Here is a 20267-nt window from a genome sequence, read left to right as displayed (position 1 = left end):
TGCCATTTTCTGCTTTATATGTGCAAAATAAGGACTGAATAACACATAACTTAAATAGATATACATATAGTAGATCGCAATGGTTTCCGCTTATCAAACATTTCAGCGGTAAAGATCATCCATTAATTACACGAGATGAATAGAAAACCACATTATTCAATTATTAGAATCTAAGTAGTGCAGCTCAAAGCTGAAATTGCATAGTTGATGGACAGAAGAGGAAAGGGTAATCAAAATATCAATCACTTCCTAGAAGAGAACGTCATTATCCGACCATCAAATGCTGGCCCCAAGTCTTCAACTCCTGACATGCATTAGCCCATCAGGCAACTTGGCACTTCCACAGATGGCATTTCCAAGTGAGAAATCCAAATAAAATAATATTTTCAATTTAACTCCATACATATTTATATGATATCAATAATACCGCAGTCAATTCAATTCTCTCACCCGCGCTGTACATCGAGGCTCTAGGTATTTTTCTCCTCTTCTCCATCCTTCAGTGCTAAATGTCAATCAATCATGTGAATTTTCTCTACCGCCGGGCTGCGCATGCAGAGAAACATGCCAAAATGTGGTAAATGCCAAAAAGTGTGGTTGGGAACAGGAGTTCCGGGAAGGAAAGTACATGAGAATGTGAAATGATGTTCGAACTTTTTCTCAACAATTCCAGCATCAAGGGAGGAAAAACACATAAGTTTCCCTCGAGGCATTATCAAATTCTTCTGGGGCGCCTTCGACGGTCAACAGTGGAGATGCGAAGAAGGGAGTATTGGAAAAAAGACGACTCTAATTGACTCATCACTAAATAGAGTGAGTGTTCGCTGCGAAGAGCCTGAATACCTCTACAAGTATGCCTTATATTGAAATTCTTGGGATCACATAAAAATTAGCCTCTCATGACAGTGTATCTAATAAATTTTATTAAACCTCACCACACTCTCTGCCCTCTGCCATCGCCAAAGGGGGTGGCCGAACATGGGATCTCTTTGAATTTGACCCCCTTAAGTCATCAAATCGCTTTATTGGATAAACTTTGCTGTGTTCTCCCAATTTAAAAACTTTTGCAATAAACTCTCTGCAGACTTCTCTTCTGCGTTGCCGAAGAACCAAGCAAGAGAGAAAGAGATATGATCAATAATGAAGACTTGAAGTTGCCAAAGGGGTGGAAAATTATTCATAAGCAATTTATTGCATTCTGTTATCCCTCTCGAATGTCGATTTTTCACGTCTCTCCGCAATCCTCGGCATTTTTCATCAAACTTTGTTCAGCCAAAGAATCAGGACGACAGTTAGATATTGAATGGTGGCAGAGAGAGAGAGAGAGAGAGAGAGAGAGAGAGAGAGAAAAAGCAACAGTTTCGCTAATGAGCACAGAATCAAATTAATTTGCGTATAAATGCATTATCAAAATGAAATGCGGTGCATTAAATGAATACATTTAATTAATAATGAGAGCACAGCAAAAATATAATAAAGCGTTACATTGATAACGCAGATGGGAAATTAAATACGTTGAAATCCGCACGGATTGGATTTTTATCTCATGCTTTCAGGAATTATTTTCATATTTGTAATGGGACACAAGGTATTTCGGAGAATCACGCGAAAATATACATCTTTTCAAACGTTTTCATGTACAGCGTGGGCACTAATTATAGCTCCACTGTAGGTATCCAGGGTGTAGGTAGTCTGGGGCAAAAACAAAAAAAACCAAATATGGTGTTTGATTGCTTATCCATAGCCAAAACAAAACCCCCAATATGAGGCCCCTCCGCCGGATCCTAGGGATTCTAGGGAACTTTATCACTTTCTGGCCTGGCACTAATTATAGATCCACTTGGGAAATTTCACTATATCTCAGCGAAAAAAAATCGGAAAATTCTGAAAATCATAAGGATCCTTCATTTTGAGCCCAGAAACCATTTATCGTCGCCATACCCCGCCTCGGTCCTCCGTGGACCCCACTGTTAAAGGTCTTTGCCTTGCATAACACGATATTCCAAAATGGCTCCTCCGCAATGGGGCGGGGGGCCCAATGCCCATAAACTGCTTCATAGGGCAAGACTGAAGCCTTTTGAGTATAATTGGGCTATCTGACCCCGATTCCATCCTTGAATCCTGGCCTTAAGCACTTCTTCCAGGGTCTTTTTCTGCTTCTTTGGACCCAAACCACCCCAACCCCCGGGCCACCCCCAATGAAATGGGGCGAAAAGTTCTTAGGACACTTCTAGGAAACCCGTGGACCTTAGATCCGGGGATGGGTAGCGCCTCGGAGGGAGCGCCCTAACGTAGAACGAGAGCCAGTTGAAATTCAATGAAAAACCATACAATTTTAGGTGGTTTTCGACTGGGTCTCATTCCACGGTGTGGCGCTCCCTCCCAGGCGCTACCCATCCCCGGATCTAAGGTCCACGGGTTTCCTAGAAGTGTCCTAAGAACTTTTCGCCCCATTTCATTGGGGGTGGCCCGGGGGTTGGGGTGGTTTGGGTCCAAAGAAGCAGAAGAAAGCCTCGGAAGAAGTGCTTAAGGCCAGGATTCAGGAAGGGTATCGGGGTCAGAAATCCCAATTATGCTCAAAAGGCTTCAATCAAGCTCTGTGAAGCAGTTTATGGCCATTGCGCCCCCCGCCCCAATGCGGAGGAGCCATATTGGGCGATCATGTAGTACTAGGCAAAGACCTTTAACAGTGGGGTCCACGGAGGACCGAGGCGGGGTATGGCGACGATAAATGGTTTCTGGGCTCAAAATGAAGGATCCTTATGATTTTCAGAATTTTCCGATTTTTTTTCGCTGAGATATAGTGAAATTTCCCAAGTGGATCTATAATTAGTGCCAGGCCAGAAAGTGATAAAGTTCCCTAGAATCCCTAGGATCTGGCGGAGGGGCCTCATATTGGGGGTTTTGTTTTGGCTATGGATAAGCAATCAAACACCATATTTGGTTTTTTTTGTTTTTGCCCCAGACTACCTACCCCCTGGATACCTACAGTGGAGCTATAATTAGTGCCCACGCTGTATATTCAAATATATTCTGTCATGAAAAAGATAAAGAGAAATTTTCTATTGATAGTTTATTGATGTTTAAATTCAAATAAACACTTGATTCTCTTTTAAATAATTTCTCTGATTAAATGTCTGTGTTTGGACGCCAAATAATAATATCGGTAACTTATGCATGTGAAAACATCAGCTCGTGTATAGTCAAAACGCCTTGCGCAATAATATCAATCAATCTCGCATATTTACATTTCATATGATTTTTCTATGGCTTTGAATGAAAAGGGGTGAATAGTGATAAAACACAAATCATATTAAAAGCAAAATATGGTTGGAATTTTTGCTAAAATAATTAAAATCTCCATTTAATATAAAAAGCCACGAGTGCATTTCAGAATGTTCCTTTTTAAATTGTGGTTGATTAACGTCCAAAATTAAGGACATCTTCAACATCTCACTGCAAACATGTAATTTTGCCGCATTTGCACATCATCAGTTTGCATTTTGGGCTTAATTTCGACAACCCGAGATTGACTTGCATGTTGGTCTGGTTGTGTATTTGAAGATGCCTGTCGTCTAGAAGATGGTAAGGAATTGCAAATGGGATGCGAGAAATTCTCTGTGTACAATTCCATGTGTACAACAAACAGCATCTGATGAAATTGTGCGGGAGATGAAAAAGCCACAGAGGATCGTGTCTTGAATAGTCTTCTTCACCATCGTCCTTGAGTCAAATCTCAAATTCACGGAAAAGACACATTTTCAACAGTCGTTGTGTCAGAGAGTATTTTTTTTGAACCAGATGCTCTGCATTTTACACATGAAGAGAATAACGAATTAACTATTTAATTGGTGCACCTCGAGTTGGAAAAACTGATGGATTTTTCTCGTTTTCACCTCAATTGATTGACGCTCACTGACAAAATGACGATTTTTCACTCATGCTGACGACATGGAAAATCACTGAATTTCAGCCAATCAAGCTGAATTTCCCCGACAATTTTCCACATCACAGAAATGAATAAATGTTTAAATTGTACATCATAAAAACAGTGCGCAAGGCAGAAAACCGATGAGCTAAGAAGCAAATGCAATTATGCCACTTTTCATTCATTAACATTAATTAAAATGACTATAGTTGCTTCTCAACCTGCAAAGCTCTAGTTTTTTTTATCAAAAGCTCTCGCCATCAAAAATTCGTTCAAGGAGTTTCCCTTTTTCCACTGAGTATTCAAATAAATGAAAAATATTCCTCTCGCCAAATGAGACAAGCGAGAAAAATTCATTATAGTATTTAAACAAGTCTGACAAAGATTCTCCAACTCATATTCGACAAACAACTTCAGCTGACTTTGAACTACGAACACATCTGCAACACTCGAATGAAAGAAAAGGTTCTTTTTCCGTGATTGTTTTATAATTTCCCCCCATTGGAAAGAGTTCAATTTCAAGGAATTCACCATCTAAAAACCAATTCAAAATCATATTCTCCTCATGATTGGGGCAAAGTAATTTTCAGCTTGATTAAAAATCATTCAGTCCGCGCTGTGATGAAAAAATGATTGATTGACTCCCGCTGGAAAAGTGCATTTGGGGTGATTTTTTGCTTAATCCAAAGGGGAGATGCATTGTTTGAATACTGATGAAATGATTCATGTGCTGGCGATGGAAAGTGCTCTTCTCTTTTGTGCAATAATTGAGTTAATCTGGGCAAATTGTGACGAACATTCACTAAAATTCAGAGCATGAGAACAGTAAATTAATTAATTTTTTCTCTCTCTTTCTCATTTCACATCATTTTCAACAGACTTTTCATGCCTTTTTCAACAACTTTTTTCTTCTTGCACTCTACCTGAATTTGCCTTGAGTTAAATCCCTCGTAAACCGAAAAAAATCCCCCAATTATTTACTTTCCTGCATTGAAAAACAATTCTCGCCCGCAAAAAGGGACGAAGCGCATTTAATCACTTGAGCAAATATTGCCCTTAATTCATATCAGTAGCAAATACACATCGTATAATTGCAAAACTCTCAAAATATTTGCACTTTTCTCCCCTTTTTTCGCGCCCAAACTGTCCATTCTCCTTTTTCTCTCCTGATGGCGAGAAAATCCTCAGACTTCGTGCGTAGCGTCAAGATAAAATCCATGGCGGAATTTCAATACGCCGACGAGATTGAGTGGTGTTTTTACTGACGCGACGGGGGATGGCATTCCCTAAATATAATCGCCCGTGGGCGTAGATAAATTATTTCACAGAATAGATGCGCGCCACTCAATCAACATCACTAAACATGTTTGTATGCCTGGCTGTGATGATCCCAAGAGAACGAGGACCAAATCGGGAGATAAATTTGCATTTTATCGCTGCACACAGGGAAAGAAAGCCGGGCAGATGCTCGAGGAGGGCAAAAAGTGGCCGGAAGGGAGTGAAAGACTCGAGGGTTGCAATTCACCCTCCGACTGTTGCTTTTGCGCGACTCCCCTGTTGTCATAGATAATATTAACTTGACGTCCACCCACTCGGAGGAATATTGATGTTGTTTCATCATATTTACTCTAAGAAAATCCATTTCGGGAGTGCAGAAGCGAGCTGGAAATGGAATTAAAAACTCTTCAGGCGAAATCTATTTAAAATTGGCGGGCACAGAGATACGCAGCCTCAACTGAGGTTATGTTCAATGTTGCCGGCTGTCACGGGAAATTCGCCAAAATTGCTGGAAAACTCTGCGAAAATTGTAGAAATTTGTGTGAATTTGCGATGTCAACCCTCGCAAAAACTACCCTAAGTCTCTCATGTGTGGTGTCCCTGGGAATCATAGGCTATGTGCACTACAAACAGCAATCAGACAGGTCGAGTGGCCCTCCGGAACGCAGTAGAGGGTGAAATTCAATGAAAATTATACAATTACAGGTCAAAATTGCACGAGGGAGTCATCAAGGATGTGGAGAGGCAGCAAAGGCGTAAATTGGAGAACACTTATCGACTCCAGGAGCAAATAGAATTGACCAAACAATTGCAGAAAGAGCAAGACGCACTAGAGAAAGGTTCTGGAGGGTAATGAAACCCCTGTGGCACTCGTGCAGGAGATTTCGATAGAATATGTACAGAATAAGATTACCTATAGTGTTAAAAGAATAAAGGACTGATCAGGAGAGCCTGAAAATTATTAAAGAAAAGCGATTACAGACCCATCAGAAATGCTTGGGCCAAAATCCTCTTCTCTTAGTCACAATTCAATGTTCATCCGAGGTTTTACTCGATAATTACTTTTATTCAATATCCAATATAGAAATGTTTGTTACTCACCTGTTAGACAAATTTCACAAAAAATATAAAACTTTTTTTTTATATAAAAAAGGGGCTTCTTCCAGATATACTAGTAAAAAAAAGGAAATATACAAAATTGAGATTACGATCCAGAGCGCTCCAAGTACAACCAAAATAGTGATTTTGCTGGGAAATTCTGCGATAATTTGATGAAAATTTATACATCCTTCGCACCGGAGGGTGATTCAGACTTTCGGAGCATTTTGACGCCACGGCGACAGTTGGAAATTCATGAAACGTGCGCAGAGAGTAAATCATCGTTAACGTTGCATTTACATAATTAGTTCAGGGAAGATTTTCCTAGCAAGAGGTGGGCGCTCCATCCTCTGGAACGTTCTCTGACACCCCTCCAGACACGAAAGACACAGATAATTGGGACAGAGGCGACTTTTCTTACACAAATCAATGCATGTACAGAGGTTTCAGTGCGGGTTAAGGGAAGAGAATCCGTGAAACTGCCTCTCGCCTCCTCTAGAATTCCCAGGATGGGGCTCATTGTCTCCGCCGGAGCTTCAATAGCGTCCCTTCCGTCCGTCGCGCTCTCTGCTGCGTGAGCGACGACGCTCGCGTGATCTCTCGCGACGCTGTCGCGGAGACTTGGAGCGAGATCGAGAGCGTCCGCGACGCCTAGCGTACAGGTAGCGACGGAGCTCTCGCGAGATGGGCTTAAGGTGCATGAAGTTGCAGAAACCAGATCGCGTGCACTCGCCCATTTCGTACTGGCGGCAGCACGCCTCCCGGAAGTCTGTCACAGGCGACAATTCGGCGTACACGGGACGTCCGCCGAACCAGCGATTGTTCAGATCCTTGGCTGCACGCTCGGCGTCTTCCTCGCGACGGAATTTGATGTAAACGTTGCCCACCAAGTGGTCCCCCAAGTTGTCGCACACGTTCATCTCCTCAATCTCGCCATACTTGTCCTCGCACTCCACGAAAACGTCCTCGAAGAAGTTGTCGTAATGCTCCTGCATCTCCTCATCAGACACATTGGCCACCACTGGCGGAAAAAAAAGAAAAACACTTGAAATCGCTTCAAGACGCCAAAATTGAGGTTAAATTGGACTTACAGTGACTGCCGTCGGCGGATTTTGCCGAATTCTGCGGATTCACGTAGAGATTCTGCAGAAGCACAGTCTGTGAGAAGGTTGGTTTGTTGTGGATTCTCGAGCATCGATCTCCGTGACGACAGGCCCCAATCTTGAAATAGAAGGAGCAGTTCACCCTGAAAAGAGCCCACCCGGAATACTGTCATTAGCGTCCACTGCATAACGCACTCATTTCTCCGTCTTACTTGTCTTTCTCCGTGCCGAAAATCGACGCCAAGTACTCAGCCATGGCTCGTGTGTGCACTGCAACCGGAAAATGCGTGAAAAGTGCCGGAAAATGCCGGAAAAGACGCAAAAATAGCGGCGGCTTCGCAATGAAAACAATCCCCAGCCACACTCGCAGCGCACTTCACACTACTTCCCTGGCGGCGAAACGCGGCGAAGAAAGTGATTCTGCAGAATCTGCTTGTGCATTGTTTTCATCGCATTTCTCAACAATTTACTGAAAAATTCTGCGAAAGGAGAGTGAAAAACCCGCTAGAGGATGACTATCGCGTCCAAGGTAAGCATTCTGCATAAAATATCTGCGGAATTCCATCAAAATAGATAAGAAAAGTGATCTAATACGAAGCTTCTTTCTTTGCTGCCTTATGGATGGGAAAACAGATGGAAGTGGATGTAAACCGTGGAGAGGGCTTCCGGTCATACTACATCCAAAAAATAGAGGAACTCCAGCTAGTTGTGGCGGAGAAAAGCCAGAATTTGCGCCGTCTGCAAGCCCAGCGAAATGAGCTGAATGCTAAAGGTGAGGTTATGTTGCTTTATCATGACTCTTCCTGACTTGGGGTGTTTCTTTTCGCAGTCCGAATGCTGAGGGAGGAGCTTCAGTTGCTGCAGGAACAGGGCAGTTATGTGGGCGAGGTGGTGAAGCCCATGGACAAGAAGAAAGTGCTGGTTAAAGTGCATCCAGAGGGGAAATTCGTGGTGGACATTGACAAGAACATTGACATCAACGATGTGACACCAAATTGTCGCGTGGCGCTCAGGAATGAGAGTTATACGCTCCACAAGATCCTGCCCAACAAGGTGGATCCGCTGGTGTCGCTGATGATGGTGGAGAAAGTCCCGGATTCTACTTACGAGATGGTGGGCGGACTGGATAAGCAAATCAAGGAGATTAAGGAGGTGATTGAGCTACCCGTGAAGCATCCTGAGCTGTTCGACGCTCTGGGCATTGCTCAGCCGAAGGGCGTGCTTCTGTATGGGCCGCCGGGAACGGGAAAGACACTCCTTGCTCGAGCTGTGGCACATCACACCGAGTGCACCTTCATCCGTGTGTCTGGCTCTGAATTGGTGCAGAAGTTCATTGGAGAGGGCTCTCGAATGGTCAGGGAATTGTTCGTGATGGCACGTGAGCACGCACCATCGATCATTTTCATGGACGAAATCGACTCCATCGGCTCATCGCGCATAGAATCCGGAAGTGGTGGAGATTCTGAAGTGCAGCGCACGATGCTTGAGCTTCTGAATCAGCTGGACGGCTTCGAGGCCACGAAGAACATCAAGGTGATCATGGCCACGAACAGGATCGATATTCTAGATCCCGCCCTACTCCGTCCTGGTCGCATCGACAGGAAGATCGAGTTCCCGCCACCGAACGAGGAGGCCAGGCTGGATATCTTAAAGATCCACTCACGCAAGATGAACCTCACGCGCGGCATCAATCTGAGGAAGATTGCCGAACTCATGCCTGGCGCTTCAGGGGCAGAGGTAAAGGGCGTGTGCACGGAAGCGGGCATGTATGCGCTGCGAGAACGACGTGTGCACGTGACGCAGGAGGACTTCGAGATGGCCGTGGCGAAGGTAATGCAGAAAGACTCGGAGAAGAATATGTCGATCAAGAAACTCTGGAAGTAAGGTAATAAATCTGCCCTCACTTTTATTATATCTAAAATCTCGTGTAATCATCGTCTCGCTTGGACTCGACCATTGGATTGAGACTCTTGGCGCCGAATCGGTTCACGCTGTCGGAATCCAGACTGATGTTCTTCGTGTAGGGCATAAATGTGGGATCCTTGTCGATGCCCACAAAGTCAGATTCGTCAGACTGAACGCTCTTGGTGTCGTACATGTAATCCCGGGTGAAGTCTTGGTTGTTCAGGGCGGGATTTTTGCCCTCGGTGGCAAATATATTGGTTGTGGGTGCGCCCATTCGATTCAAATTGGACGACACTGAGCCAAAGTTAGTCGTTGAGAGCGCCTTCAGCTGTCTATTGAGACTGCGACTTCTCAGATAGAAGGCGATGCCCAAGACCACACATACAACGCCCAAAACCGCACAGACAACGATCAGGATGATGTTCAATAGAGCTTGGAAAGAGTCCTGAGGATCACCACTTTCAGGATCTGTTGGAACGTAACCATTCAGGAAGAGTCCTCGCGCCGTAAGATCATTCTGAATAGCCTGAATGAAATCCAGATCAACAATGCGCCTAGAATAGAGACAAAATCTTTAGCATCAAACTTCGATGCTTATCCGAAATCTACCTACGCTCTAATTACGTCTCCGTCAATTGCCTCTGAATTCTCAATAAAATGGCAGCGCACAACGGTCTGATTATCGTTCTGAGAACGCCTCTCGATGTCATCGATATTGGCGTCAAAACCGAAGCGTTGTGTAAATACAGCTCTGATCTGAAAGAGACAAATATTATGTGAGATTATTTTACAAGAATTTTGCAATGAGTCCAAGATCAGAAGAATAGTTAAAACTGTAACTTAAACCTAATGTGCAAATTCTTACGTAATTCTCCTCTGCCCTGACGTCATCCAGCATATTTAGGAAGATGAAAGACACTCTGTTGGACTCAGCAATAATGTAGATCTTCACATTGGCTTGGTCAGTGTGAGGCCCAAAGCCTGTCTCTGAATCCCTGACTTCGATCTGGAATTCAAAGTATCCTGTGTGTGTGTCGTCAATAGCCCTATTTAGCCTCAAAATTCCCGAAGTTGGTTCCATTGTGAAGGCATCGTTCTTGATACCCTCAAGATTGTTCCCATAAGCAACAATGGTGTCTGTCAAGATGTAGTAGATCAATTGACCCTGATCAGATAAATCTGGGTCAGTGGCGACAACTGTGAGCAGAGCCTTTGTGACAAAGTCACTGGTTGTGATCCCGACGCCGTAGTGATCCAGTTCAAATTCAGGAGGATTGTCGTTGATATCTTCCACCTCGACCTGGATCTCGAGGATAGAGCTGGACGTCCAAGAAATTGGTCCGTCGCGATTGTTTGTAGCAATGACATTAACGGTGTGAACATCTTCATCTTCACGATTCAAGGGCTGTTTTAGAGTTAGGACTCTGGTTTCGGGATTAAGACTGAAGTAATCAGATTCCGGGTAGATGAAATAGTAGATGGAGAACATCTCCTCAGGATTTGTGACTCCTTCGTTTTTAGGATCCTCAGCTTCAGGCAGGACAAGTGATTCTGCCATTCCTGGTGTGTTTTCTGTAAACTTAGCATGGTAAACAGGGTCGTTGAAGAAGGGCTCGCCTTGAATATCCACAAAAATGATTCTCAAATCATTGAGATCCTTAGTTGATCCTCCACCGTCTCGAGCTTGAAGATTCACACTGTACGTGCGACTCTGAATGAGTTCAATGATTCTCAAGTTGGACCTTTCGCGATCTTCCTTATCAAATCTGAAGACCAAATGATCTTCACCATTAGCGCTCCCTGTGAAGGAGAAGCTGACGTCGCCTAGGTCTCCGCCATCAGGATCGTAGGCTTCGAATGGAGCTAGGGGAACGCCGTTGGTCATCAAGAGAGGAGAATTCACGTAGGCATCGTTGAATCTCAGGCGAATTGTGCTGCCTTGCACAGGGAAAATGATCGATGGACTGTGATAATTGTAAGGATCAATCCTGAGATCGTAGGTCTCTGTTGAGCTCAAACTGATTTGAGAATCCCATTCATCACCATGATCGTAAGCCTCGATTGTGATCTTCCAGGTGCCGTAGCATCCTCTCAAGTCACTCCTGACAACCAACGTTCCAGTGTTGGTTCCACGATCACTTACAATTCCAAAAGCCTCTGTCATGTCAGGGATGGGATTTGCGTGGTTCTCTCCAGGTTCGATCGATAGGATTCTGTAGGAGACTTGAGAATTTGGGGTTTCTGGATCATCAGCATCTGTGGAAGTGATGAGAGTTCGAAGGTTGTAATCCTGAAAATACGTTTTTATAGTTTTTGATTCGGAAACTAGACTTGGTTGTGGACTTACAACTCCTATGTTCTCAGCCACAACTGGTTGGAATGCAGAAGGAGTTGGCATTCTAGGAGCATTATCATTAACATCCAACAGGTAAACAGTCACATAAGTATTATCGGAGTTTGTTCCTGGAAAACAAGTATTTTCAAACTAAATGATCACTCTACTATCTCTAGCATTGCATACTTCCGTTCCCTAGGTAGTTATCTTCGTATTTAATAGGGATATAGTGGCTTTCAGGACCGAAATCTCTGTCCAATTCTGCTCCTCCTAAGAGACGAACACTCAAATCACCGGATTCGGGGTTGATCTCGAAGAGATTCTGCAACTCCCTGATGGATTCGTAGTCAATCATGTACCAGACAAAGTTGTGGGGAGAATCTCGATCTTTATCCGTCGCCTGGATCCTCACGAAGACACCTTCAGTCATGTTTTCGTAGATCTGAATAGACTTCTCGAAAGATGCTTCTTGAGGAAGTTTATTGTTCGTGTCGATCATCTCGATGAGGATCTGAGAAAGACAAGGAGAAACTAGAACACTTTCTACACTCTGTAAAATTGAGAAATCTTACATTCCCATTTGTGACGTGCAAACCGTCTGTTAGGGTAATGACGTATTCTAGGTGCTGCAGAGGAGGTTCATCGCAATCGATCGCTTGATCAGCTTCCACTTCGATCACTCCTGTTGTTGGGTTGATCCTCACCCATCCTGGCGTTGTTCCTTGCTCCTCAACCGCTTGGATTGAGTACGTGATTTGGTTGTATTCTGGCCCATCAATATCCTCAGCTGCGATCGTGCCGATCAGAGTGCCGGCCAGAGCCTCTTCGACAACACTTCTCAGCGTGTTCAGAGTGTCTCCGACGAACAGTGGCGGGTTGTCGTTCACATCCTCAATTCTGACTGTCAAGATTGCTTCGGCAACACCCAAATTCACTGCCTGATTTCGATCTTCAACCATGATCGTCAGGTATATCACCTCGTACATCTCATAATCGATGTCGCGGGGAAAATCTGGATTAATTTTTAAATGTCCCAACACACGATTAATGCTCTCAGGGTGTTTCTCAATGATGAAACAACTGAAAAGGATCATTAGAATTAATGTAAGGTCTTAAATGATTTTCACTTTTGGGTGAAGTACTTCTCATATGTGGATTTTTCTGCTTCCTGACCGGATTTTGTGGCATAAGACGCTTCCCAGTCGATCCAGAACTCCAGATCGGCTGTGGTGTCGGGATCTGTGGCCAAAATCTCGGTGGTGACGACGGTGTCAGCAAGAGAATTCTCGAGGATTCTCGGAGTCATGCGAGGCATTCGAAGATCTGGCGTTTCATCATTCACGTCCAGCACGACAATCTCCAATTGAGTGTAAACTGTGTGGAGAGTCTCTCCTGGATGTCCTGTGATTAGGGAGTCTCTGGCCTGGATCTGGATGACCACATTTGTCTGTCTCTCGTAATCCAGCACGTTGTTTTCGGCTATTGACACTTCACCAGCTTGAGAGCAGGAGAATTGGGAACCCAGAGTGCCTACAATTGAGTGGAAAACTTCATCATCAACATCACGATCGATAGCCTGAACTTGTGACAGGAAATATTCGGCTCCTTCAGTCTCCAGGACCTCCACAATGTACTGATGATGCTCAAATTCCGGCACCTCGTCGTTCCAGTTGGTTAAACTCACTCTAATGAGTTGCTCTCGTTGGCGATCTTGATAGTCCACTTCAGTGGCAATAATTCTCATTTGAAACTCTCGCCATGTGAGATCCTCGTAGTCCAAAAAGGTGGCATTGGACACTGTGATAAGGAAGGAGGTGTCTTGATAGCCAGTATTGGGGATTATTGTGAAGGCCTTCTGGTAGTCCTCGACATCCTCTTCGCCAACAGCCAACATTTCCACAGAATATGTGGCATGGGGGCCCAAATCGATGTCATTGATGAGAAAAGTTGTGAATGGGAGTTGCGTGTATGTTGACTCAGGGATTTCAACTGTCTCTGGAGTGAGGAAAATCTCTGGGTAGTTGTCATTCAAGTCGTTTACGATAAGAACTGCTTGACCGTCGATCAACCAATTCTCATCGTTGGCTTTATAAGCAATTATCTAGACAGAGAGAGAGAAAAGAATTCGTTGATAAGATGATATTAAGTCAGAAGGGTGCATGACTCACAGTGAAAGTGAAGACTTCCTGTTTCAGCTCGTCTCGATTGATGGCCTGCACAGAAATCACTCCACTGTCCTCGCCGATGCTCACAAGATCGTATTGCGACCAGTCCTGGTCAAGAGGGAACTCCAGGCGATACTTAATCGGGATATTAATTCCTGTGTCGCCATCAATGGCGATCACGTCGAAAGTTTGGGGAGTTTTTTCGTCAAAGTTCTCAGTTGAGAAGGGTTTCACCCATCGAGGCGGAAGGCTGGGCACATCGTCAACCTCCAGCACGATTCTCACTTCTCCCGTATTGTCTCCGGAGTCTGTGAAGACCGACCTGAAGTTGTACACCTCGCGTTCCTCAAAACGAAGCTCCTGAACAACACTGAGCGGGAGACATAAATAACCAGATTAATATTGTTTGACGCAGGACATAAATCTAACTTAGTTTAAGACACTTACATCAGCGTGTATGTTTTAGAATAGTCATCAGAGGCGATTTCCCGGAGAGAAAATAATTCATTCTCTCTATTATTGCCTATGAGTGCGTATGTTAGCTCATTATTCTCCAAAGAGTCCGGATCGTGGACATGAACGTGGCATTCGGTGTCTAAGTCAGCTTCGAGTTCTTTGGCAACACAAGGCCCATCGTAAAGGAGCGTGACAATTGGATCGGTGTCTATCAAATTGTTGATGGCACAGTAGACAGTCATTCTCGTGGAGCCAACAACAATCTCCAGGATGTACTGCAGGAGATTCAGTGTCTCGTAGTCCTGTCTTCGAGTTATTCTCAATGCCCACACGTTGTCACGACGCTCAAAGAGCGCCCCGAAGCGAATGTCATCGCCGAAGATCCAGGATATCGTAGGCGCTGTTGTGCCTGAGTACGTTAAGATGAGGAAATCAAAGGGTTGAGGAGATATTTCCTCGTCCATTTGCATCTGCAGTGTGGTGCCATCGAAAGATCCGATAGTGATTCCAGAAGTTTCTGGATCCTGAAAGTATGGCTCAGTCCATTCTGCGGAAAGAGTCACAAAACACGGGAGGTTGCATAGAAATAACGCATCAATAACATCACTCAATAGTATAGTATTTTCTCCAAACTCGAGACACTTACGTGCTTCTGAAGAGTAGATTAGCGTTACAATGAGCAGCACGAGCAACCAGAAGAGTCCTTTATCCATTTCTGTCACGAAAAAAGCCTTAATTGTCACACTGAATCATAGTAGAGGCACTTGGAATCAATTCCCGGAACACAGATTAGATAATTCTTGGCAATTTCAGGCAAAGTATCGATTTCCACCCCAAAAAGCGCCAAAACAATGCGACACTCAGCGCTCCTAGGTGATAAAAACTCACTTTTGATGGTGACTTTTTAATTGAATTGACTGATACTGTGCGCAAAATATTTCGTTACGATAAGGAGTGTATCGGATCCTTTTGATGATCTACAACTAATAAATATTGTTTTTCATACATGAAAATGCGAAATTCAACCTTACTTGATCTCTATTTCGGGTTTATCTCTGCAGCAGCATTGATTGCGGTTTTGATAAGAACAAATTCGTTTATTAACAAATCACCAGAGTACAAAATATGCTTCCGGAAGGCACGGGAATATCGTTTGTCAACCTCACCGTTTCGTCTTCAACTGACCACTGAAAAGACTGTAATTCTAATTGGCAATATTTCGTGTTCGCTGGTAAGATTGCGAGCAATCAATCAGCCATTGGTTGATAAGATATCGTATACATTAGGGGAATTCATCAGCCTGATTGTGCTGTTGACTAGAAAATTTGTGTTTCTGAGAGAAATCGTCGTTTCTGAGTGTACATACTTAAGTGATTAGAATTATCCTTACACAAATTTACAATTTTCGTGCTCTTCGAAGCTCTTATTTTAAGAAGTCACAGTGAAAACATATGTCAGAAGAAGTTATCTGTACAAAAATCAAAAAAGTCCTCAGAAACGCTCTATGAATGCCCCTTTAGATGGATCTTCTCTACAATTTAGGCGATCTTTGAGCATTTTGCATTGATTTCTTCCTGATATTCCAAAGAGTCTCGTGGGCGTCGTCATAAAAGGGATTTGTGGCCTTCCTGACTCTCTGCATCCAGGCTCTCAGCTTCGGGCGTCCTTCGGTTGGGTCAAAAGGAATCAGAGCTGGAAGAAACGACGAGGATTAGTTCAGCTTCTGTGTGAAAATTCATAAAAAAGTCTCACTGAGTTGTTCCAGTTCGCATATGGCCCAGATATCCGCAGCTGAGACATCTGTACCGACTAGAAAATCTCCTTCGGCTAACCAGACGTTCTCCAGGCAATCCAAAGTCTTGTTGACCTGAGAGTGGCGTTTCTCCAGGACCTGATCATTGGGCGGTTGCTTGGTTTGGCGTGGCTTCAGCCAACTCTCGACGAAGTAGCCTGAGCAGGGCGCCCGGACGTTGAGATGGTGCCACTCTAGATACTCATCCACGCGAGCACGCATCCTGGCTCCGGTCGGATACCATCTGACTATGAGGCTACTCTTGGTGGCCAAGTATCTGAGAATTGCGATGCTCTCGCCCAGTTTGAAGCCTGCGTCATTGATGCTGGGGATTGTCTTGAGGTTGTTCACTTCCCTGGCGAAGGACTCTGTGGCGTGATCACCTACAAAGCGCCCCCGAAGCGTTACATAACCTCCGAGGTGTCCGGGAAAGAAGTGACTCACCTTCTCTGAGAGCGATTGTCACCGTTTCGAAGGGAATTTTGGCCAGATTCATCACAATGTACAGCGATCTACATGGCTGTGACATGAGATTAGAGTAAAATTTCAGATTTGATGACATTTTTCACTGTGAAAACTCGGAAAACTTCTAAAACTGCGAAAGAAACGCGTTCTTGAGCGTGAAGTGGCAGAAAGTGAGTGCGAAAGGTCGAATTTTTTGCCACTCAACAGCTCAATACATATCCAGCTGGACAGACTTATCGTGGTATCGCTGTTAAAGCCACACTTTGATAATTTAATAAGCGATCGACGAGGCTGGAGAGTCGTGCTTTTTACAACGCAGGTGAGATTACAAATACAGGTGACAAAACCTCAAACTGAGAACAGCCAAAAAGTCGATATTTTGCACTCTTTTATGGAATTACATGCACTTTAGCCGAGAATGTCTATTAAAATTATTGTTACTGATGTTGATAGTTTCACTTTGTGGCAAAATACTTGGCGATATTATGAATTTTAATGGGAAAATGAGCAAATGTGCAAAGCGCGGGAAACGGCGCCATTAATTTATAACTCACAGCATGGGACGTGACGTCATACTGACAGGGTCAAAACATTGAGAAGTGTCAGAAGTGGAGGATTTCCTGGTACTTTTCCGTGCGATTTTCTCAGTGATTCCGTGAATATCCAGCGACCAGAGGATGGGCAACGCGGGCAGTAATATGCCGCGAGAGAGGCACAAATCCAGTTCGGCAGACGTGACGCCCGGATCGCCGGGAATGAAGGATGGTCAGGCTTTTGTGTTTGAGAAGAAGGTCGTGGCGCAGCCAGCGGAAGAAAACGAGCCCTACTACACGAAAACAGTGAAATCCGTGGGCCAGGAGCCCGAGTTTGTCACAGAGTTCAGGCAGCGCGCCCACACCACCACAGACGATCCGCGGGATGAGGATGAGAGCGAATCCGGGGATAAGAAGAATCCGGCGCTGCCCACGGTGTTCAAGTGGGACGGCGGCGGACGACAGGTTTACATCAGTGGCACCTTCTCCGACTGGCAGACTGTGCCGATGGTGAGGAGCCACGGAGACTTCGTCACAATCATCGATTTGCCAGAGGGAGATCATCAGTACAAGTTCCTGGTGGACGGAGAGTGGAAACACGACCCGAAATTGGTGAGAAAAAGAGTATTAGGGCTGCTGTCCTTCAGAAGATTGCTAGAGGTCTTCCTTGCAGAAAAACATCGATAACGATGTGGGGAACAAGAACAACCTGGTTTCCGTGCGTCAGTCGGACTTTGAGGTGTTCCAGGCGCTGGCCAAGGACAGCGAGGAGGGTGGCAACAATGAACAGAAGGAGTACACTCAAGTACGTCGCAATGTCTTCCTGTTGAGGCACATTCTAACCACTGCTCGCCTATTTTCCAGGAAATTCCGACCAACAAGCCATGGGAAAAGGTCACAGGACCCCCAATTTTGCCCCCACACCTTCTCCAGGTGATCCTCAACAAGGACACCCCGCTATCTGTAAGTCACACCCTCGTTCACCCCCTTGGCTCTTCAAAACACACACAATCATTACCCAAATTTCTCCTCAGTGCGAGCCAACTCTGCTTCCGGAACCAAATCATGTGATGTTGAACCACCTGTACGCTCTGTCCATCAAAGATGGAGTGATGGTACTGAGTGCCACACATCGCTACAGGAAGAAGTACGTCACGACGCTCCTCTATAAACCCATTTAGTATGTTTATCTCCACATTTTTGCTTCCTGGAAGCCCAAAAGTGAGTCTTTTGGGCTGCTTGCCTTACTTTGGCAGCAAATCACCAACTAATTTAGGATTTTACTTCGCACGCCATAAGAAACCAACGGTGTATGGTGTAGAGAGTGGATTTTTTAGGGCGCTTTAAAGGGATTCAGAATCTCTGAAATCCCAGAAATGGCTCTGGAAATCAGATTTTCTCTTATTTGTTGCTTGTAAAGGATTTTATTCTATTGATACTGGACGGCTGTTTACAGAGATAAATTGAATAAATATATTTGCCATGTAAAGAATTAAATTGTTGAGTTTCTGTGTCCTTTTTCCTGAATTTTTGGTTTCTTTTGCGCGCCAGGCGAACCGCGGTGTGAAGTTGGCGACGAACAGTGTTGACACGCGCTGTCAGCCGAGCGAAGAAGAAGAAGTCGAACTGCGTGATTTTGTGCTTTTTTACAGTGAAATATTTCCATGAAAGAACAGTGAAAATCTCTCAATTTTCTAATGCCTGCAATCTCCGGTCTGCAATAATGCGAGTTACCATCAAAAGTAAGCACCGTTCGGGGCAGGAGTGTCTGAAAAGCGGACCAAATTCACCCGCCATTGTTTTGTTTTGTCTGAGACCGGAATAGGTGCTTTCCGGACACAGGGATGTTGCTGTCCAGATGCTGATGTTATTGTTATTTTGCAGGCTGGACAGGCGTTGCAACGTGGCGATGGATCGCCAATGATGATAACTGTGGCATCTGTCGCATGGCCTTCGAGAACTGCTGTCCAGAGTGCACTCTTCCGGGAGACGACTGTCCGCTCGTGTGGGGCGCCTGCTCGCACTGCTTCCACATGCACTGCATCGTCAAGTGGCTCAACTCGCAGCCCATCACCCAGCAGTGTCCCATGTGTCGCCAGAACTGGCGATTCAACGACAAGTAGAGACTTCCAGTGACCAACCCAATCTCAGTCCTTTCCTGAGTTGAGTGTAGGCGAGAGACAATCTCCCTGGTGTTTTCTAGAAGAACAGTGAGTGTGTGAGTGAAGAGTGTCCGAGAATCAGCCTGAGAAGTGATCCAGAAGCGAGGCAGAACAGGTGAGAAATTCTGTAATTGACTGCAGAAATTAATTGTGGATTAATTGTTTAATTGCTCATCACCGGAAGACGGGGCATGATTGAAAGTAGGGAAAACTATGAGGAATGTACAGTTGATCGAGGTCTCGTGATGCGCAAGAGTTGCTCAAGATTTGAGATGCGCAGCAAGAAAAGAGCGGCAATATTGGTGGATTATCTCTCACATAACTCTGGCCATTAAATTGGCTTCTTCTGCCTCGGGGAAGATAAACACGACGTATTTTGGGCAAAAATGAAAGTCAATCAAGACTGAGAGAGATTGAATTGAGGCTTCAGATGATCGGTGGAAGTTTGATTTATTAATTGGCGTCACAGCTGATTGAGTAACATATGAAAAGAGCGACACTTTGCTTACTTCATCGCGAGACACTGGGCAGAGATTATCGTCAATCATCCCACTTGCGTGGCTTCTGCGTCTCAGGGAAGTTGTGGGTGGTGGACAGTCTATTGTATGCAATGTCTTCTGCCAATTTGCATGCTGGCTTTGATTGATTGATCTCTCGCGATAGTCATGGTGATAAAGTATTAATGTGCCACAACTTCATGAAGGCGTGAATTGCGAAATTTGATAAGAATCAATTTTGCGAGAGTGCTTAGAAAATTGTCTCAAAACCATCCAGCTGAGATAATTGAGAGTGTCAAACACTCAACAACTCTTGCTTGCCCAATTTGATTGGTATCGCGGTCGAGAAGGTGGCAAAAGGCGTCCCCTTTTCTCGCACAGACACTAAAGGCGATTCTCTTTGGCGAGACATTGTGGAATTTACTTACAATATAAATCAAAGAGCGAAATATATTTTTTAGTAATAAGAAAAATTCTCTTTTGCAATTTAACATTTAATGATATTGATGGAAAGGGGAAAGGCGAGGGAAAAAATCGTGACTCAAATTTG

At 44.5% G+C, this 20267-nt stretch overlaps 7 protein-coding genes across 7 annotated transcripts; 4 read left to right on the top strand and 3 right to left on the bottom strand.

Moving 5' to 3' along the window:
• The first annotated feature begins 5662 nt into the window (after nt 1-5662).
• On the top strand, nt 5663-6589 carry LOC132261602 (protein PET117 homolog, mitochondrial). The gene is made up of 2 exons (XM_059760490.1): nt 5663-5850; nt 5912-6589. The coding sequence occupies exons 1-2, from the start codon at nt 5672-5674 to the stop codon at nt 6057-6059; spliced, it is 327 nt and encodes a 108-aa protein (XP_059616473.1). The 5' UTR covers nt 5663-5671; the 3' UTR covers nt 6060-6589.
• A 108-nt stretch (nt 6590-6697) lies between these two features.
• Nucleotides 6698-7789, bottom strand: LOC132261601 (splicing factor U2af 38 kDa subunit). Its single transcript, XM_059760489.1, has 3 exons — nt 7620-7789; nt 7396-7550; nt 6698-7325 (listed from the first exon to the last, which is right to left on the bottom strand). Exons 1-3 carry the CDS (start codon nt 7661-7663, stop codon nt 6841-6843), a joined length of 684 nt encoding a protein of 227 aa, XP_059616472.1. The 5' UTR covers nt 7664-7789; the 3' UTR covers nt 6698-6840.
• Nucleotides 7790-7802: 13 nt separating this feature from the next.
• LOC132261600 (26S proteasome regulatory subunit 8) lies at nt 7803-9321 on the top strand. The gene is made up of 3 exons (XM_059760488.1): nt 7803-7936; nt 8041-8179; nt 8237-9321. Exons 1-3 carry the CDS (start codon nt 7919-7921, stop codon nt 9289-9291), a joined length of 1212 nt encoding a protein of 403 aa, XP_059616471.1. The 5' UTR covers nt 7803-7918; the 3' UTR covers nt 9292-9321.
• LOC132262441 (cadherin-23-like) lies at nt 9289-14981 on the bottom strand. Its single transcript, XM_059761713.1, has 10 exons — nt 14915-14981; nt 14260-14815; nt 13816-14182; nt 12790-13748; nt 12220-12727; nt 11834-12158; nt 11660-11775; nt 10178-11602; nt 9926-10068; nt 9289-9866 (listed from the first exon to the last, which is right to left on the bottom strand). Exons 1-10 carry the CDS (start codon nt 14979-14981, stop codon nt 9323-9325), a joined length of 5010 nt encoding a protein of 1669 aa, XP_059617696.1. The 3' UTR covers nt 9289-9322.
• LOC132261475 (glutathione S-transferase theta-1-like) lies at nt 14903-16764 on the bottom strand. Its single transcript, XM_059760311.1, has 4 exons — nt 16505-16764; nt 16021-16443; nt 15300-15960; nt 14903-14983 (listed from the first exon to the last, which is right to left on the bottom strand). The coding sequence occupies exons 1-3, from the start codon at nt 16620-16622 to the stop codon at nt 15800-15802; spliced, it is 702 nt and encodes a 233-aa protein (XP_059616294.1). The 5' UTR covers nt 16623-16764; the 3' UTR covers nt 14903-14983; nt 15300-15799.
• Nucleotides 16765-17080: 316 nt separating this feature from the next.
• On the top strand, nt 17081-18555 carry LOC132261474 (5'-AMP-activated protein kinase subunit beta-1). The gene is made up of 4 exons (XM_059760310.1): nt 17081-17670; nt 17732-17863; nt 17923-18021; nt 18093-18555. The coding sequence occupies exons 1-4, from the start codon at nt 17203-17205 to the stop codon at nt 18237-18239; spliced, it is 846 nt and encodes a 281-aa protein (XP_059616293.1). The 5' UTR covers nt 17081-17202; the 3' UTR covers nt 18240-18555.
• Nucleotides 18556-18692: 137 nt separating this feature from the next.
• LOC132261476 (anaphase-promoting complex subunit 11) lies at nt 18693-19329 on the top strand. Its single transcript, XM_059760312.1, has 2 exons — nt 18693-18800; nt 18943-19329. Exons 1-2 carry the CDS (start codon nt 18782-18784, stop codon nt 19179-19181), a joined length of 258 nt encoding a protein of 85 aa, XP_059616295.1. The 5' UTR covers nt 18693-18781; the 3' UTR covers nt 19182-19329.
• Nucleotides 19330-20267: the final 938 nt, after the last annotated feature.

This window comes from Phlebotomus argentipes, unplaced genomic scaffold (assembly GCF_947086385.1).
Source record: "Phlebotomus argentipes unplaced genomic scaffold, Phlebotomus argentipes genome assembly contig_15, whole genome shotgun sequence".
Classification (NCBI taxonomy): Eukaryota; Metazoa; Arthropoda; class Insecta; order Diptera; family Psychodidae; genus Phlebotomus; species Phlebotomus argentipes.
Note: the sequence above shows the minus strand (reverse complement) of the source record. Positions and strands in the feature narration are given on the sequence as shown.

Coding starts and splice junctions, on each gene's coding strand:
- LOC132261602 (XM_059760490.1), top strand. CDS start 5,672: ATGTTCAATGTTGCCGGCTGTCACGGGAAATTCGCCAAAATTGCTGGA. Junction 5,851..5,911: donor TACAAACAGCAATCAGACAG/GTCGAGTGGCCC, acceptor ATACAATTACAG/GTCAAAATTGCACGAGGGAG.
- LOC132261601 (XM_059760489.1), bottom strand. CDS start 7,663: ATGGCTGAGTACTTGGCGTCGATTTTCGGCACGGAGAAAGACAA. Junction 7,551..7,619: donor TTCGGCACGGAGAAAGACAA/GTAAGACGGAGA, acceptor GGCTCTTTTCAG/GGTGAACTGCTCCTTCTATT. Junction 7,326..7,395: donor ATCCGCCGACGGCAGTCACT/GTAAGTCCAATT, acceptor TTTTTCCGCCAG/TGGTGGCCAATGTGTCTGAT.
- LOC132261600 (XM_059760488.1), top strand. Junction 8,180..8,236: donor AAATGAGCTGAATGCTAAAG/GTGAGGTTATGT, acceptor TTCTTTTCGCAG/TCCGAATGCTGAGGGAGGAG.
- LOC132262441 (XM_059761713.1), bottom strand. CDS start 14,981: ATGGATAAAGGACTCTTCTGGTTGCTCGTGCTGCTCATTGTAACGCTA. Junction 11,776..11,833: donor TAACTACCTAGGGAACGGAA/GTATGCAATGCT, acceptor CTTGTTTTCCAG/GAACAAACTCCGATAATACT. Junction 9,867..9,925: donor GACGGAGACGTAATTAGAGC/GTAGGTAGATTT, acceptor TCTCTATTCTAG/GCGCATTGTTGATCTGGATT.
- LOC132261475 (XM_059760311.1), bottom strand. CDS start 16,622: ATGTCATCAAATCTGAAATTTTACTCTAATCTCATGTCACAGCCATGT. Junction 16,444..16,504: donor GACAATCGCTCTCAGAGAAG/GTGAGTCACTTC, acceptor GGCGCTTTGTAG/GTGATCACGCCACAGAGTCC. Junction 15,961..16,020: donor ATGCGAACTGGAACAACTCA/GTGAGACTTTTT, acceptor CGTTTCTTCCAG/CTCTGATTCCTTTTGACCCA.
- LOC132261474 (XM_059760310.1), top strand. CDS start 17,203: ATGGGCAACGCGGGCAGTAATATGCCGCGAGAGAGGCACAAATCCAGT. Junction 17,864..17,922: donor AACAGAAGGAGTACACTCAA/GTACGTCGCAAT, acceptor CCTATTTTCCAG/GAAATTCCGACCAACAAGCC. Junction 18,022..18,092: donor ACAAGGACACCCCGCTATCT/GTAAGTCACACC, acceptor ATTTCTCCTCAG/TGCGAGCCAACTCTGCTTCC.